This window comes from Lathyrus oleraceus, chromosome 2, assembly GCF_024323335.1.
Source record: "Lathyrus oleraceus cultivar Zhongwan6 chromosome 2, CAAS_Psat_ZW6_1.0, whole genome shotgun sequence".
NCBI classification, from domain to species: domain Eukaryota; kingdom Viridiplantae; phylum Streptophyta; class Magnoliopsida; order Fabales; family Fabaceae; genus Lathyrus; species Lathyrus oleraceus.
The window spans coordinates 36,799,935-36,818,121 of NC_066580.1; the positions used below are offsets into that span (position 1 = coordinate 36,799,935).

The 18,187-nt window shown below is 33.2% G+C and overlaps 1 protein-coding gene across 1 annotated transcript; it reads left to right on the top strand.

Annotated features, from left to right (window-relative positions):
- The first annotated feature begins 2,843 nt into the window (after window positions 1-2,843).
- Window positions 2,844-6,866, top strand: LOC127117920 (probable inactive receptor kinase At5g10020). Its single transcript, XM_051048046.1, has 4 exons — window positions 2,844-3,027; window positions 3,283-4,206; window positions 4,543-6,030; window positions 6,125-6,866. The coding sequence occupies exons 2-4, from the start codon at window positions 3,300-3,302 to the stop codon at window positions 6,700-6,702; spliced, it is 2,973 nt and encodes a 990-aa protein (XP_050904003.1). The 5' UTR covers window positions 2,844-3,027; window positions 3,283-3,299; the 3' UTR covers window positions 6,703-6,866.
- The last annotated feature ends 11,321 nt before the right edge of the window (window positions 6,867-18,187 follow it).

The following is an 18,187-nucleotide window of genomic DNA, read 5'->3' on the forward strand; positions in this document are numbered from 1 at the left end:
TTTTTTTGAAACTGGGATAGTTTGAGAAATAATTTGAAAAGTGAATTATTTTGAACTTTTTTTTAAATGTGGGGTACTTGAGTAAAAAATTCTTAATCTTTAGTATAAGAGATATTTAATTATAATATAAAATAAAAGAGTTAAAAACACGCAACTAAACTATCAAAAACAACCTAAAAGGTTTAAAAATCAATTTTTTTTATCAGTGTCATTCTCCCAAAATTGTTTCCCCAAAGAAACAAATTCTCTTACACTTTTATGCTCTTCTTTAGATAAAATTTCATTTTTAAATAGTCAAATTGACCAATTAACTGCTAACCATAATAGTAACTGAAACTTCTTTTTAATCATTCATTTCATAGATGTTTTAAAAGCCAACAAATAATTTAAAATAGTCGCACAAGAGCTTAACTTGAAATAACCAATCCAATCCATAATTTAAAACCAACCAGATTCAACCACAGAGCAGAAAAGAAAAAGATGAAAGTGTGATTCCGATGGTCCTAATACAAATTGTGAACAAGGTTATGCATTTTCTAATTCATCTCTTGTTTGAAGTCTACTAAGGAGGAGCCTCCACGCAAAAACTTGAATATTGCAGAGAATATTTGACTTCCAAACACTCTTCAAAGTATAAGAGAGATTTTGAACCCATTCTGGGCTTGCATGAGATAAAGAGACCAACTTGTAAAATACATATCTAATAACAAAACACAATGAATTGGGCCGTTAAACAAACTTATCAGATCTATCAGAAATAAGGTAAACATTAATCAAACTATTTTAAAGATCATCCTAATGTCCATAGTCCAATTTCAAACTCCATTAAACCAATTGCCTAATGCATTGACTTTTGATCTAGAGCCCTGCACTAAACCAAATAGATCAGGAAACTGCACTCTCAAAGGTTATGATCCTAACCACTTGTACCTCCATAAGTCGATTGTTGAGCCATTTCCAAACTTACATCAAATGCCATTGCCAAACCAGTTTGAGTTTTCACCACAAGATCTTAAAGAAATCCTAAGGCCCCTCCACCATATGGAAGATTTCCTATTGTCAACTTGCCTAGGAAGGATCGAGAATTAATTCCTTGATGTCACCGTATTTGAAGGATAAAAGCGGATACTAACTCGAGCTATCATCTGACAGTATTTTCCAAGCCCATTTACTTATTAATGTCAAGTTGAACAATTCACAGTGCTTTACCCCTAGACCCTTTTCACTTTTAGATTTACAAATTGTAGACCATGAAACCCAATTAATTCTCCATTGTTTTTCTTCTCCATTCTAAAGGAATTCTCTTTGAATCCTAATAATTTTCTGAACTACAACTTTTAGAGCTTTGTAAAATGAGAAGAAGTAGATAGGAATTAAATTTAGAACTGAATTTAAGAGAGCCACACGACCTCCGAGAGAGATGAATTTACCTTTCCATGAATATTAACCTATTTCGAAGCTTTGAAAGAACATGTTCCCAAGATGAGCGCCTTCATGGATTTACCTCAATTAGAACGCCTAGAAAAGAAAATGGAAATGGGCTGATTGCATAAGTTAAAAAACAGAAGCCGCCATCAAGAAATTAGAATCCACGTTAAAAACCCAGAATTATACTTTTGTGGAAGTTTACACTTAAGCCCGAAACTATTTTGAATTCGCAAAGAACAATTTTAATGGGCAATATGCTCTCCCAAGAGGCATGACCCATAATCAACATATCGTTCGCAAATTAAAGAAGGTTGAACTCAAGATTGTAGGATAACTTGAATGGATGAAAACTGAGGCTTGAGCGCACATTTTTCAACAAGCCTGCCAAACCTTCAACTACAAAATTAAAAAGGAACAGAGAGAGAGGGTCCCCTTCACGAAGCCCTCTCTTTGCTTGGAAAACAACGGTTGAACTTCCGTTTATAAGGACAAAAAGAGAGTTGGAACAAACGCAAGCCTTGATCCATTTAATCCATTTGGTTCCAAACTTCATAGGTTTAAGATTGTATAACAAATAATCCCAAAAAACTAAATCAAAGGCCTTTTCAAAATCATCTTTTTGAAGAGGAACAATTCTTTCTCATTTTTTTCGAGCAAAGTCCACCAATTCATTTATCACTACTACTCCGTCTAACATACTTCTATTAGGGATGGATCAAATTGGTTGATTGATATTAGCATACCAATGATCTTCTTCAATCTCCCCGCTAACAATTTTGTAATAAATCTATAAATACTTCCGAATAAATACTTCGGATCAGACATATGAGACGATAATCATTCGATTATCATGAATTTTGATTCTTTGAGATTAAGACAATAAAAACTATTGTGATTGCCTTTGGTAGATAAGTCTGCAAAAGAAAATTCACTTATACAGTAAAAAAAGATCATGATTAATGATTTTCCAACAAGCCTCGAAAGAAACCTACCGAGAAACCATCCGGACCCGAACTTATAATTTTTTAGTTTTGTATATTATTTTCTAATATTAATAAAAAAAATTACAGCTATCTGAAAACAACGGGTATAATAGTATGTTTAGACACGTGTATGCCTACTCTTTCTCGCACCCTATGAGATTTCACTCCAAAAGTATCAAAGTTCCAAATGTAGATTTAGACTTCTCAAAGAAAAACTTTCTGTAAATTTAGTTGAATGTGTGGTCACATAGCAAGTTCAGTGGTAAAAACAATCAGACAAAATTCCAAACTGAAGTAAAATTTATTTCCAAAATAACCAAAAAGTTAATACGAATTTGATACGTCTTAATCAATGTTTTGTCGTTCTCAAAAATGGATCCAAAGATATAATAATAAATTTTGGAACCAATAACATGTAAAATGTAATACTAGTATTAAAAAATAAAACATCACCCTACCTACCTGCCATGCTTCTTACTAATGGTCTCCAACCAGTAGTATAGTACCGTTCTTCTTCTTCTACTTTCATCACTTCACCTAACTGGTTTCTCTATCATTCATTCATACTTGTACATTATATCATTCATAGTTCATCTTAATGCTGGTCAATTAACAGGTAATAATTATAATGTGCTGTTATTTTTTTCTGTAAGCTTTTATATAGCTAGTTTCTTGTTTAGTTTTTTATCATGTTTTGTTTTTTTGAAAGAAAATTAGTATATTTTAAGCAATGAAGTTCTCTTTTGCTATAGTTCATACAGCTAAACAAACATCTGAGTTTTTTTTTTTTGTATTTTTTTTTTTTACTTAGAGATTTGTAAATGTGGAAACAAAAATTGATGTTTCTATCATTGTTTGATGTTTGGATTAGGAAAAAGTAGGAAAGGAATGCAGGTTTTCTGGTTGATGATGTTGTTGTTGTTGATGGTGAAAACTGTATTGGGGAATTCAGATATTGATGCACTTCTTGAACTCAAGAAGGGTATTCAAAGTGACCCTTTTGGATTAGTTCTTAATTCTTGGGATTCTAACTCATTGGACTCTAATGGATGTGCTCAAAACTGGTATGGAGTATTCTGTAGTGATGGAAGTGTTGTATCTATCACTCTTGACAATGCCGGTTTGGTTGGCGAGTTTAATTTTGTTGCAGTTAGTTCTCTTCCAATGCTGCGTAATTTGACAGTTGTAAACAATAGTTTCACTGGAAGTATGTCACGAATCGCTCCAATGAAATCGCTTAAGTTTCTTGATTTGTCTCTCAACAAGTTCACCGGCTTGTTTCCTTCTACATTCGTCGAATCGCGTGGTTTATTGTATGTGAATCTCTCTTCGAATGAATTTAGTGGTACTCTCCCGAACGTGTTTCACAAACTTGAGGAGTTGAAGTATTTAGATATTCGCGGTAATAACTTTTCTGGTGATGTTATGCATGTATTTTATCAGATGGGAAGTGTGTTACATGTTGATTTAAGCAACAACAGGTTTTCCGGTGCGTTGGATTTAGGACTTGGAGATGTTTCGTTTCTGTTCTCGATTCAATATCTAAATGCTAGCCATAATTCGTTGACGGGTGAGCTATTTGCTCATGATGGTATGCCGTACCTTGATAATTTAGAGGTCTTCGATGCTAGTAATAACCAGATTGTTGGTAATATACCTTCCTTCGCATTTGTTGTATCGCTGAGGATTCTTCGGCTCGAATGCAATCGGTTGACAGGTTCCCTGCCAGAAACTTTGTTGAAGGAAAGTTCAATGATGTTGTCTGAACTGGATCTTAGTCAAAACAAGCTTGAAGGTACGTCATTTCTGTGTTTTCTGTGTAAATACTAATCATATTCGTTACGGCATTTTAGTTTTAGTAAGTTTGCATTGAAATATGAACGGCTTGGTTTGGATCCGACGATCACTGGTGTAGTGACTGCGTGAGTTCATACTTATCTCTGTAGTACCAACACCTCTGAAAAAATGTGTGTCGTATCTGAAACCGACACTAACACTTGTGATTACGTTTAATTTATTCATTTTTTCAAATTATTACTGGTGTCAACGTGTCAGTGTCGTGTTTCGTGTGTTCGTGCTTTATAGATACTTGCTTTCCTCTTACCTCACAATTGTAGAATTTTCCTTGCAGGTTCCATTGGAAGCATTACTTCATTGACTCTAAGGAAGCTTAACATATCTTCAAACAAGTTATCAGGCTCATTACCTTTCAAAGTAGGACACTGTGCCATTATAGATTTGAGCAACAACATGTTGTTTGGTAACTTGTCAAGGATCAAGAATTGGGGAAACTATGTAGAAGTTATTCATCTTAGTACAAACTCGTTATCCGGAACGCTTCCGAACGAAACCTGTCAGTTTTTAAGGTTAACTTCACTTAAGGTATCCAATAACTCATTGGAAGGTTTTCTGCCACCAGTTTTAGGAACATTTCCAGAACTAAAAGAGATTGATCTGAGTCTCAACCGGCTTTCTGGGTTCCTCCTACCGACCCTTCTCGCCTCGACCAAGTTGACTACTCTTAATCTCTCAAACAATAACTTTTCTGGACCAGTTCCTTTTCAACTTCCAAGTACTTCATTGGTTTCTTCCGAAAATCTTAGTTTGACATCGCTTGATCTTTCGAACAATAACTTGAATGGAACTCTTTCTCCAAAAATTACGGAGCTTCATAATTTGGAGTATCTTTACCTATGTAACAACAAATTGGAAGGTAGTATTCCTAATGATCTTTCAGATGAATTAAGAGGATTCAATGTGTCCTTTAACAATTTTTCTGGTGTTGTACCTGATAAATTATTGCAGTTTCCTGAATCAGCATTTCATCCAGGAAATCCTATGCTGATATATCCGAATTCTCGGTTATCGCCTAAAGATAGTTCAAATTCCATCCTAGGTTCGAGGTCACATAAGAAAATTTTCACTAGGAGTGTCTTGATTACATGTTTGGTTACTGGTGCTTCTGTGATGGCTATTATGGCTGCAACGATTTTTTATAGGATTCGTCAGAAAAAAGAAAGGGATTCTAAACAAGACGCGACCGCAAGTGACATTGTCCAAGAGAGTAGTTCTCCATCGAAGAGAAGAAACTTGGAATCTTTGCAGCCTTCTCGAAGTGATGATACCGAAAACATTCATCCAACTGTAAAGAAGCCTGAACATCCTGAATTAGTTAAGAACGAGGAAGGAGCGTCTTCGCCAATGTCTATTTTATCGGCTTCGAATCCTTCACCTTCTACTAGCCGTCAGTTCGAGAATCCTAGTTCGCTCAATGTATCATCTCCGGATAAACTGGTCGGGGACTTACATCTATTCGATGGATCGTTGATGTTAACTGCAGAAGAACTTTCGCGTGCTCCGGCTGAAGTTATCGGTAGGAGCTGTCATGGAACACTCTACAAAGCTACACTTGAATCTGGTCATGTTTTGGCTGTCAAATGGTTAAGAGAAGGAATAACTAAAGGAAAAAAGGAGTTGGCAAGAGAAATCAAGAAACTCGGGACGATCAAGCATCCGAGTTTGGTTTCGTTTCTCGGTTGCTACCTCGGGCCAAAGGAGCATGAGAGACTGATTATATCAAATTTCATGAATGCTTATTCTTTGGACATTTATCTCCATGGTAAGATTACGGTTTCGTATTTGGAATTTTTCGGCCTTATTAACTTGTATATTGGACATTTCGAATTCATGGATTCTTTCGATTTTTTCGACAGAGTCTGATAGAAGAAATCTCGATCCTTTGTCTCTTGATGAAAGGCTCAGGGTGGCCGTAGAAGTGGCGCGATGTCTACTCTACCTACACACCGAGAAAGCCATACCTCATGGCAATCTCAAATCCACAAACATTCTACTAGAAACTCCAAACAGAAATGCCTTGCTCACTGACTACACCCTGCATCGAATACTTACCGCGGCTGGCACTTCCGAGCAAGTTCTGAATGCAGGCGCGCTTGGTTACCGCCCGCCCGAGTTCGCTAGATCAACCAAACCAAGCCCTTCGTTAAAGAGCGACGTCTACGCGTTCGGAGTCGTCTTGTTAGAGCTCCTAACAGGAAGAAAGTCAGGAGAAATCGTGTCGGGGATTCCTGGCGTGGTTGAACTTACCGAATGGGTGAGATTCTTAGTCGAACGAGATCGCTCTAACCAATGCATTGAAAAGTCCCTTGCAGAAGGATCATCTATGATTCTTGATGATATGCTAAAAGTGGCTATAAGATGCATTCTTCCAGCATCTGAAAGGCCTGACATGAAAACAGTCTTTGAAGATCTTTCAACAATAAGGGAGAGTTGAGTTGATGATCACAACCTCAACCATTGGCATCATCATCATTGTTTATAATTGTTTTGGCTATTTTTGAAGTATAGTAGTATTAAATTTTGTTCCATTGATGACAATTCTCCATAGGAATTTTAACAAGTCTCATGATGATAAATGAAATTCTTTATTAAAGCAAATTCATTCTTTTCAACCCTTTTATTGAAAATTGTATATACTAGATTTAAATTGAAAATAACCTATAGGAATCAAAGTAGAAGATAATTTAGAGAACCATTGTATACTAGTTTGTTATAGGCCATATATGAGTTTATTTAGTTTGCATACATGATTCTTTAAAGTAGAAGTTATGTATGTAAATTTCTTCATCTAATTAGCCATGAAAAAATACATTATAAACATCTAATTGGTTAATCGGTTAATTTAGTTAAAAAAATAGATCTCGAAATAATCTATACATTCTATTTGATTAGATTTTTACCAATGGAAAAGAATAATGGGGAGTTTTTTAATTTTCGATTAAGATGAAGGTAAACGATTAACAAAATTTTATGAACTAATTAGTCTACTGTTTAGTTTACGGTTTATCATGGATTTCTACCTCACCAATTCTCTAAGCAACTTCGATCTCTATTCGATCACTATATCGATTAACAAGAGCCGTGGATATAATACTCATTAACACACCTATTATCCGAGTAAAGCAAACAGGTTAAAGCAATCACAAATTAAGCAAACGTGATTTTAACATACGCAAATTAACAACAAAACTACGTTAAAGGCGATTATAGTTGCAGACGTGATTTTAACATACGCAAATTAACAACAAAACTACGTTAAAGGCGATTATAGTTTAGGATGCAATCATACAAATTTAATCAAAATTATTCCAAAAAATAACAAATTAAACAAATGAAATTTAGAGAATCGAAAGAAAAACGAAATTGAATTGATAAAAGTAAAAACCTCATAGCCTTATGGAAACACAATTCAACAAATTAACGGTAAGGATTAGTTCTCCGTGAAAATTACAAAGCAAAAACTCAAATCGTGAATAGTGAATATATGATAAAGAGTAGCATGGCCGCTACTAGGTATAAGGAAACAAGGAATTCAGTTCTAATCTCAACCGAGTCGGAAAACATAAAAATCGGTTCAAAACTAATTATTTTATAAAGTCTCAAACTAAAACGATTTATTCTAGTCTTCTAGACTTCGAATCTATTTCTGACTTCAACGTGAAACTTTTAACTTATCCTCTCAACTTTCCAACGCCTATTAGAACGCGTCAATCCGATAATCGTAGCCAAAATTATGACATGCAAAACGAGAGGATGTAAATAATTGTTTATTTAGAAAATACCATACGAAATTAAAATAAATGTAACAATAAATTAAACTAAGGAAACACACTAAAATAGTAGAAATAATAAAAAAAATATTCTAGAATTATCGCAGCATAATAGTAAAGAGAATGTGCATGAAAATGCATTTTCATGATCAAATTTTTAGCTACAAGTCCAACTTTATATCTTTTTATGGACTATCACTATTATCTTTGATTTTAAGAATCCATTTGTATCTAATAGAATTTTTATTGGACGATAATTTAGTTATTTCTCATGTTTTATTGAGATTGAGAGTCCGGATTTCATTGTTCATGGACTCAATCCATTATAGAGATTTAATAGCTTGTTTGTAAGTGGTAGGTTCCATAGAATTTTTAAGGTCAATCAAATTTGGATAATTTTGTTAGAATTTTGGGGTCACAATTGTATATGTTAGGGTCAATATTTAATTAGTCAAAACTGCAATGATCTAATTAATATTAAATATGTGACTAAAAACATAAATATCATGAAATGTGAGATTATTGTGTAGATACCATAAGTCAATATTTAATTTGATAATGAGTCAAATTATAATATTGAAAAATAAAAATAAAAATAACCCTAAGGTTATTTATAAGGGTTATGATCTTCATTTGTAGATAACCTAAAATCGACTCATCAAAAAAATTCTCTCTTCATAGGGGCAAATACAAGTTTGCTTCCACTTTTATTCTTTTATTGAATTCTGATATGCATTATCGACTCATAGGAATTATTTTAAAATTATGGTCTTGATTTATATATCGATAGAAATAATAAGATTATTAACAGATCTTATCGACTCATAAGAATCATCTTAGAATTATTTTAGAGTTATGTTATTGATTTATATATGTTCTTGATTTTGAAATATATTTTTTTGAACATTTATTCTTTAAAATTGAGATTTATGTTATCTTCCTATTGTACAATATATTACTCTATTTTATTTAATACCAATACCGATTGGTTGCAAATATTGTTCCAAAGGAGATAGTAATTTATTGAGAATCTTTATATTTGTCTGCATATCTATTGAATTACATGTGTATTTTTTTTGTTTATCAAGACCGATAACACTAACTACCTTTTTCTTTTAATATGATATATATATATATATATATATATATATATATATATATATATATATATATATATATATATATATATATATATATATATATATATATATATATATATATATTCAATCATGGATTGAATAACTTTAGAATATTTTTTTTCAAGTCAACCTTTAATTGAATGAATCATAAAAATAAAATAAAATTATGTTCAATCTTTAATTGAGATTTCATTCTATTTGCAATTGTCCAAATTAATATAATCTGAATGAATTAAATAAGTATAACCTTTGCATATCTTATTATTTATGTCAGGGATAACTTTATGCTATACAAATATGTTATAATAATTATATTATTATTATTTATAATAAATAATATATATGATTTAATTTTTTAAATATTATTTATTATTTATAATAAATAGTATATGTGACTTAATATTTTGAAATCAAACTGAGTATCAATACCATAACAATACATAACAGTAGGGTAAAGTATATTGGTATTTTTGATTTGGATTTAATTTTTTTTTTTTTTGGTTCAATTTTGTTCAAATTTGGCTACGGATTGTATTTTTATACTGTAATTTAACATTTTTAAGTAAGTAGTTGAAATGAAAAAGTCGCAAAGGTGACATCTTTTATGGAAATTGCTTACGAAAAATATTAAATATTTTTATGGTTGTGTGTATGTTTATCCATGCGAGTATCAATTGACTCAAAAGACAATTGGTGGTTGATCGGTTTTCATACGCGCTTGTGATGGTAAACATGTGATAATTATAAGCTTTCACATGTGAATAGTAAATCAATCCAAAGAGGGGTTTATTATTCGATATTTTTTTATTATCAATGTTTGACCGTTACAACAAGAGTATCACTAGCAATTAATATTATTGTCTAAAGACTCAATATTGATGGTGCACTAGGTATCTTGAGATGAGTTACGTCTTTATTTGAACTGGTATTGAATTTTCGGGTGAATTTATCCAAAAGTACTTTGTTTGGGATTAATCTTGATAGTGATTTCTTGCAGGCAGTCGCTTCCTTCTTGTCTTGTAGGTTCGGGTCAATCCCTTTTGTGTTTTGGGGCAATTCCCATTTGTATTAATCCTCGGAGGAAGGCATCTTGGGTGCCTTTAGTTTACAAAATCAGAAGGAGGTTGACGGTGTGGCATAACCAATTCTTGTCTATTGGAGGTATGGTGGTTCTTTTGAATTTTGTTTTATCCAATCTTTCCATCTTTTTATTTTCCTTCTATAAGCCTCCTAAGGTGGTTCTTAAAGAGATCATTAAGATCCAAAGAACGTTCTTATGAGGTGGTTGTGGAGATGTGAAGAAAGTAAGTTGGGTTAGTTGGGATTCAGTTTGTTTATCTAAGGAGGAAGGTGGTTTAGGGGTGAAACATTGCAAGTTGTTTAATATCGCTTTGTTAAGTAAGTGGAAATGAAAGGTTCTAAATAGTGGCTCTGCTTTGGGGTCTGATATTTTATCGACTAGGTATGACAATGTAAAATTGGCGGTTTTAGATGGGCCTTGTGTGAGTAGTAAGATTTCTTTGTGGTGGAGGGTTGTGTCTGCAATTTGGGATCCTTTGAATTTTGATTTTTTGCAATCTAATTAGTTTTCTTCTTCAGTTTCGTGTAAGCTTGGTAATGGGAAGACTATAGACTTTTGGAGGCATATTTGGCTAAGATCTTCCTCTTTTGATATTCTCTTCCCTTCTTTATTTCGGCTTTGTGGTTCGACTTGTATTAGAGTGTGTGATGTCGGGGTTTTGTGCAATGATACTTGGAAGTGAAATCTTGGTCTTAATGAGGTCGTTTTGAATGCCGATGATAGTTTGTCGCTAGAGGAGTTAATGCAAATTTTGCATGATGTGAAGTCGATTGATATTGTGGAGGAGGGATAAAAGTGACTTCTCGATTAAAGTTAGTTACAAGAGGATTTATAAAGCGAGTGTTGTGGTGCATTGTGTGAATACTTCGCTAGCTAAAGTGATAGCTTTATGGTCATCTAATATTCCAAATAAGGTGCATATTTTTGGATGGCGTCTTCTTTTTAACAAATCTCCCACGAGGATGAAATTGGCGAAAAGAAGTATTATTGAAGGAGTGCACAACGTGGTTTGTCCTTTATGCTTTTTGGAAGAAGATGATGTTGAACATTTGTTTGGTTCTTGCATTTTTTCTAATTTTATTTGGTCAAAGTTGTGTGAGTGGGTTGGATGGGCAAGGATTTCCTTTCAGGTCCTTTGGTGGACAGACTTCATAGTATTAATTCCGTAAAGTCATTTTGGTTATTTGGTTTAGTTTTTTGTTGGTCAATTTGGTCTTGTAGGAATGCGGTCCTTTTATAAAGGGAGTATCCTTAGGGACTTGGATGTTTTGAGCATGATTAAGCTTCTTTCATGGGAGTGGTTCATTGCTTTTTCTAGGAAAGGTGGAGATATCTCTTGGTCAGATTGGTGTTGTAATTTTGACAAGTGTTGGAAGTAGGTGGTGGTTCTCTTTTTCTTAGTTGGGTGTTGTAGGTCAATATGTATCATGTTATTCTTTTTCCTTTGATTTCATTGTTTGTAAAAGGGTGAACACCTCTTGTGTCTCTTTTTTATTACAATGGTTTCCTTATTTATAAAAAAATATGAAGTATCTATCTTGAAGGGACCTGGATCCTCTCCGGCTTGTGTCTTCTACTCACCATTCTGTTCCAATTCAAACCCTTAAATTGATCTGATGATAGGAGAGAGAAAAATGATGAAAGAAAGAACAATTATTAAATTTAAATCCAAAGGTCCAATATCACATAGGAGAGGTGGCAGAAAAAAAAAGTAGATAATCTTTTTCATTTTAAAGTTGTGCATGTTAACATTAAATATATATTTCTTATATGTTAGGTAGAAATTAACGTTTGGCCTTTAAGGAGGCACTCTAAGCATGCTTCAACTATAAAATGTAATGTAACAACATATAGACTTTGTGATTATAAATAGTAGAGAATTCACAAACAATAAACTAAATATTTCTTTCTACTTCACAAACTATGAAAATGAAAATGATATTTTTGGGTCTTCTTTTCTTATTTTTCAATACCACTCGTTCTTATGATTATTTTGTTATGGTCTTTCGATGGGCACCAACATTTTGTCTAAAAGGGTACTATAAAAGAGCTCTAACAAATAGCTTTAAAATTCGCGGACTTTGACCCCCAAACGAAAATAGAATACGGAAGTTTTTGGACTTCAAATTGTTAGTAATATTCACTCCTACTTTTCTTAAAATATTTTTTTTTATAATAACAATGCAATATATATATATTTATTTATTTTCCTCTATTACATCCTTATTATTAACTTTTATTTTACTTAATAATTTTATTAATTATAATTAATAAGAGTATTCTAATAAATAATATTAAATTTATTATTAAAATTAAAATATTTAATTATTTTCTTAAAAATGGTGCATAGCTTAAATATCATATTTTTTATGAAAGAGAGAGAACATATTTGTGTTTAGAGATGACATGAATCAATTTTGTAGATTGCAAAAGAATACATTGCGAAAGAATACAAGGTTGTTCTTCGTCAATTTTGCTTAGTTCAGATTATTCTTCAATAGATTATAATTTAATAAAACTTTCAAAATTATCTCATCATTGAAAGGAATTCATTTAGTTATTTCAGGTTATTCTTCAGTAGAATTTTAAAAAAAATGAAATTCATAGTTTAATGAATTCCTTAGTTAAATTGTAAACTTTCAAGTAAAATCTGTTATCCTAAATGATATATTGTAGTTTGGTTCAAGAGCATATGTCAAAAGAAAATTCTAATAACACAAAATTAAGAACAAATTAAAAAAATCAAATGCAACAAAATGACCTTGCTCAAAAACACATAAGAGATTTAATTGAGAGTGAGATTGTAAAAAATTAAATTTCATTTGATTTGATTAAAAAATTGAGATTTCACATTGTTATCTCTCACGATAAAAGTGTAGATTCTAGTTCTAATACAATGATGCATATTCTAATTAGTAATTATTGAGTGTGTTTTTATTTAAAGTTAATAATCATGCGAATTCTAATGTAATGATTGTTTTTTACTTATGACAATTGTATTTTCATCACATTCTTGTTGAAAATTCTCCAAAATTTATGGATAATTTCAATCAATCTTGATGAACAAGATTGTTATCACTCAGACAATAACAACGAAAAGAGAAGAACAATGGAGAAAAAAAGAAAGTAAAGAACAATGAAGGAGAAGATGAATTAAATTTACAGAGTTTCTCTTTGCCTACAAACTGTGAAAAACTTCTTATTCACTTTGCAACTGTAAAATACTGTGAATAGAATGTTATGAATACTCTATTCACCTAATTACAAAAATAAGGATTACTCCCTCTATTTACAGATTTAGGTTAACTTGGACCTCAAGTCAAAACCCAAAACTATAAAAGCCCAAAATAGCTAACATTACTAAAATATGCATAAGTCAAAATCCTGTGTGAAGCAACATGCTTTGACACTTCGACACACTAACACAACTCAACACACTAGGTGGTTCGACACTTCCTTACTTTGTCGAGCAACCTGCTTCGACACAAAGAATTACAATTTAACATACACCTCCTAATTCATTGTGTCTAAACTATCTACATTCATCATGTGAGGACAAATATGCTTAGTCCTTATTTTAATGATGTCAAACCTTTCTAGTTGCCCATAACGTGTACTTTGGACAGTGCCATCATATCATAGAAGACATTCATCCTTTAACATGTTCAAAACATAAAGTTCAACGTGTCCAGACATATAGGAGCATATCATAGATGTGAATCATGCACTTGATCATCGTTAATACCCTAGGTTCATAAGAGATTGGTTTAAATTGATCAAAATACATCTCAAAACTCATTTTTGAGAGTTTAAGAACTGTGATTCGACTCATGACTCAGAGCGTAACTCTCGGGTCTGAACAGGTCGAGTCACAGGTCGACTAAATCCTAAGAAAACTAAATGAGTCGACTCATCCACATGTTGCATCGACTCATTGCTTATTTCCATTTGAACGATGTAGCCACGGTTCTGAACAGGTCGAGTCATAGGTCGACTCAACCCTGGAAAAACTCTGTTTCAGTCGATTCATCCCCTATTTGAGTCGACTCATCGCTTGTTTTACTTGAATAATTTTGCCTCGTGTCCATACAGGTCGAGTGACCTGTATGAACATGTCGAGTGGTCGCTGCTTGGACTCAATTTTTTGCTGTGTACTTTTGCAAAGTAATTCTGTTATGTCTGTTATTTGATCCATGCATCATATAAATATTCTAGAGTCTCTGCTTCAACATCTAACAAGAAAAGTGAAAGATATACACCAAAATACTCTTCATTTTCATTTTCCATTGCATTTCTCAACAAATACACATAGGATTGTGTAATCTTAGCTTGGGTTGAGGCTTTGTGTGGGTTTTTCTTGAATAAAACCATTGGGGTTTTGTCCTCCAAGAATTGGAGGTTTTTGCACTAACCTTTGTTTCACAGATTCAGCCGAGTGAAAAGTTTGAAGAACAGTGGGTTCGGTCAAACAAGTAATGGTAACCGGAGGATTGTGAAGAAAGCTTAGGGTTCAAGTAACTTGCGATCGAAATCAGCCGAGCTGAAGTTTTGGAGAGCATGGAGTTCTTGCAATAAGGTAGTTATAACCGGAGGTTTGTTCGAAGCGCTTGAAGGACTTGATTCAACTCGAATAAAGGGGAGAGAAACGAATAGGATCTGCAATAACACTAGGGGTTGATTGGTAGTGATAATTTGTTCTCTTGTATCAACTTTGCAACTTAATAATAAAGATATCTCAATTCTAGATTTAGAATTGAGGGCAGACGTATCCTAAGTGAGGACGGTAGGGGAACTTCCTAAACAAATTTGGTGTTGTTCTCTCTTTCTCTTAACTCTTTAAATTCTGCATTAATTACGTTTTGTGTGAAATTAATAGTAAAATCAATCTCGCTTGATTGTTATGCATAGTAGCTGTTTGATAAATTGGTGCAATCACTTTGATTGCAATGGAGTAAAATTCTGCACATTCAATTCGAGTGAAATTGATACTTGGTGTGAAGTGCTCACCAAGTGTTCGATAAAATTAATCTCACATAAATCTATTAATATTTTACTTGCTCTCTTATTGTGTTAACGCATTATTAGAGGTAACGATATCAAGGATTGTGGTAGTTATTCAATTGATTTAGATAGTGGTTGATTATCTCTATCGTAGTAATTCCATTCGGTTTCACGCATATCCGATCTTTCCATTAATGGAGCGTTTAGACGATTATAATCTAGGATGCTTCCGTAACCGTTGAAAACATTTTTAAAAAGCGCTAAATTTCAAAAATTGATCTATTCAACCCCCCCTTCTAGATTGGTACTATCGTCTAACAAGTGGTATCACGAGCGCCAGTTCATCTAGTGCTTCGCATATAACTTTTTAGAAAATGAGTAATGATCCTAAAGGGGCATACAATAGGGCGCCTATTTTTACCGGTGAAAACTACAGTTTATGGAAAGATTGTATGCATATCCATATCAACTCTATTGATAGGAAGGTATGGAAAGTCATCCAAGATGGTCCTATGGAAATAACCATGACCAATGCAGATGATGTTGTTATACCTAAACCTGAAGCACAATGGAATGAAGAAGATGAGAAAAAGTATAACTATGATTGGAAAGCCAAAAACATACTCATCTCTTCCTTAGGTGTTGATGAGTATTATAGGGTTTCCCATTGTACTAGTGCTAAAGCTATATGGGACTCATTGAAAATTACCCATGAGGGAACCAATGATGTCAAACTCGCTAGAATCAACACTTTAACTCGAGAATTTGACCTTTTTCATATAGAGGATGGTGAAACCATTGTCTATATGCAAAAGAGATTTTCTCATCTAATCGGTCGGTTAAATGCTCTTGATAGAACTACCCCTAATGATGTTGCTACTAACAAAATCTTAAGATGTCTTAATAGGGATTGGGTACCGAAGATCACCGCGATTAAGAAAGCCAATGGTCTAAGAAAATTGGACATGAAAACATTGTTTGGAAAGCTTCAAAAGCATGAACAAGAGCTCATGAACCCTGAGAAACATGAGAAGAGTCAAAATAAGGAAAAGAAGGAGAAAGCTATTGACACTGAAAGGAAGTCTGTTGCTTTAAAGACTCCAAGATATAGGTCATCCACCAATGATGCGTGTGAGAGTGAATCGAGTGATGATGATAAAGATTCGAATGAAGACATGGGGTTGTTCGTAAGGAGGTATAACCAATACCTTAGAAAGAATGAAGTTCAACATTCTGATAAAAATCTTGTCAACTATAGAAGATAATCAAAGTTCCCGAATCAAGAGGAAGGTAAGACAACTAAGTCAAAAGGATCATGCTTTAATTGCGGAAAGGCCGGTCACTATAAGTAGGATTGTCCCCTGTTGAAGAAAGACAAAGGAAGAGACAAACGTCACTACAAATCTAGCAAAGCTAGAAGAGCATACATTGCATGGGTGAGCGATAATGAGTCGTCAAGTGATGACAACTCAAGTGATGAAGAAGAAAATGCCAATCTTTGTCTTACAACTCATCAAAAGAAGAAAAAGAATGCAAGCCATTCTAAATATGATCATGTTGATAAAATTTCTTATTGTGATTTGCAAAATTCCTTTAGTACTCTACACAATGAGGCCAAGGAAGCTTTCAAACGCATAACCTCAAATAAGAAAATTTTCTGTTATTTAGAAAAGAAGATTTCTGATTCCGAAAAGGAATTAGAAAGTCTTAAGAAATCTATGATAGAGGTTACTAAAGGCAAAACTGAAGATGATAAGGGATTTTGGTTTAGATGGTCTGGATGTGAAACTTGTCACATTTGGCAAAGAGAAGTTATAACTCTTCAAGCTAAATTAGACAAGACTTTACAACCTAAAGTTACCTTTGCTATTGATCAATCAAATTTTAGAAGTAACATGAATAATCCTTATCAAAAGTACACTTATGTGGTAAAGGATCAAGTTAGAAAAAGAAACTCTCATCCGAACTTAAATTGTCTATATTGTTGCAAAAGGGGACATACTATTGCTAAATGTCGATTTAGGAGATTCTTGGTTCCTAAAGGCATTTTTCAATGGTTTCCCAAATGCAACCAAAGTTTCACTCACACACTAGGACCCAATAAAAATTGGGTACCTCATTCCCTTGTTTAAATTTGTAGGTGGAATGTCTTAAGGATACAGAGAGAATATGAGTTCTCGATAGTGGATGCTCAAGACACATGACGGGTGACATTTCCTTGTTCTTTGACTTTGTGGCTAAGAAGAAAGGGTTTGTAACCTACAATGATAATAACAAGGGAGATATACTCGGAAAAGGTAGTGTAGGTAATCCCTCCTCTACTACTATCTCAAACGTCCTTTTAGTTAAAGGCCTTAAGCACAATCTCATTAGTATTAGCCAATTATGTGACTAAGGATATAAAGTATCGTTTTCAAAAGATTGTTGTATGATTGAACATAATGATAAAAAGAATGGTGTGCTTAAGGGTTAGAGGGAAAATAATGTATACATGCTTGACTTGAATGAAGTATCTTTGACTAGTGCTAAATGTCTCGTCTCCATGAGTGAATACTCATGGCTTTGGCATAGGCGGTTAACACATGTCAACTTTGACTTGCTAAATAAAGTTGTTACAAAAGATCTAGTAGTTGGTCTTCCCAAAATCAAAATTTCAAAAGATCACTTATGTGATGCATGCCAAATGGGAAAGAAAATAAGGATCTCTTTTAAATCTAAAAATATTGTTTCCACAACGAGACCCCTTGAATTTCTCCATATGGACCATTTTGGGCCATCTAGAATTAAAAGTCTAGGTGGAAACTATTATAGTTTTGTTATAGTAGATAACTACTCTAGATTTTGTTGGACTGTCTTCTTAGCAAGTAAAAGTGACACTTTTTATGCTTTTGAAAAGTTTGCCAAGATGTCTCAAAACAAATTGAACAC

What these genes read in the sequence shown, in the direction of transcription:
- LOC127117920 (XM_051048046.1), top strand. Translation starts at nt 3,300, where the DNA reads ATGCAGGTTTTCTGGTTGATGATGTTGTTGTTGTTGATGGTGAAAACT. An exon ending in TAGTCAAAACAAGCTTGAAG is followed by an intron (nt 4,207 to 4,542) that starts GTACGTCATTTC and finishes TTTTCCTTGCAG; the next exon opens with GTTCCATTGGAAGCATTACT. An exon ending in TTTGGACATTTATCTCCATG is followed by an intron (nt 6,031 to 6,124) that starts GTAAGATTACGG and finishes TTTTTTCGACAG; the next exon opens with AGTCTGATAGAAGAAATCTC.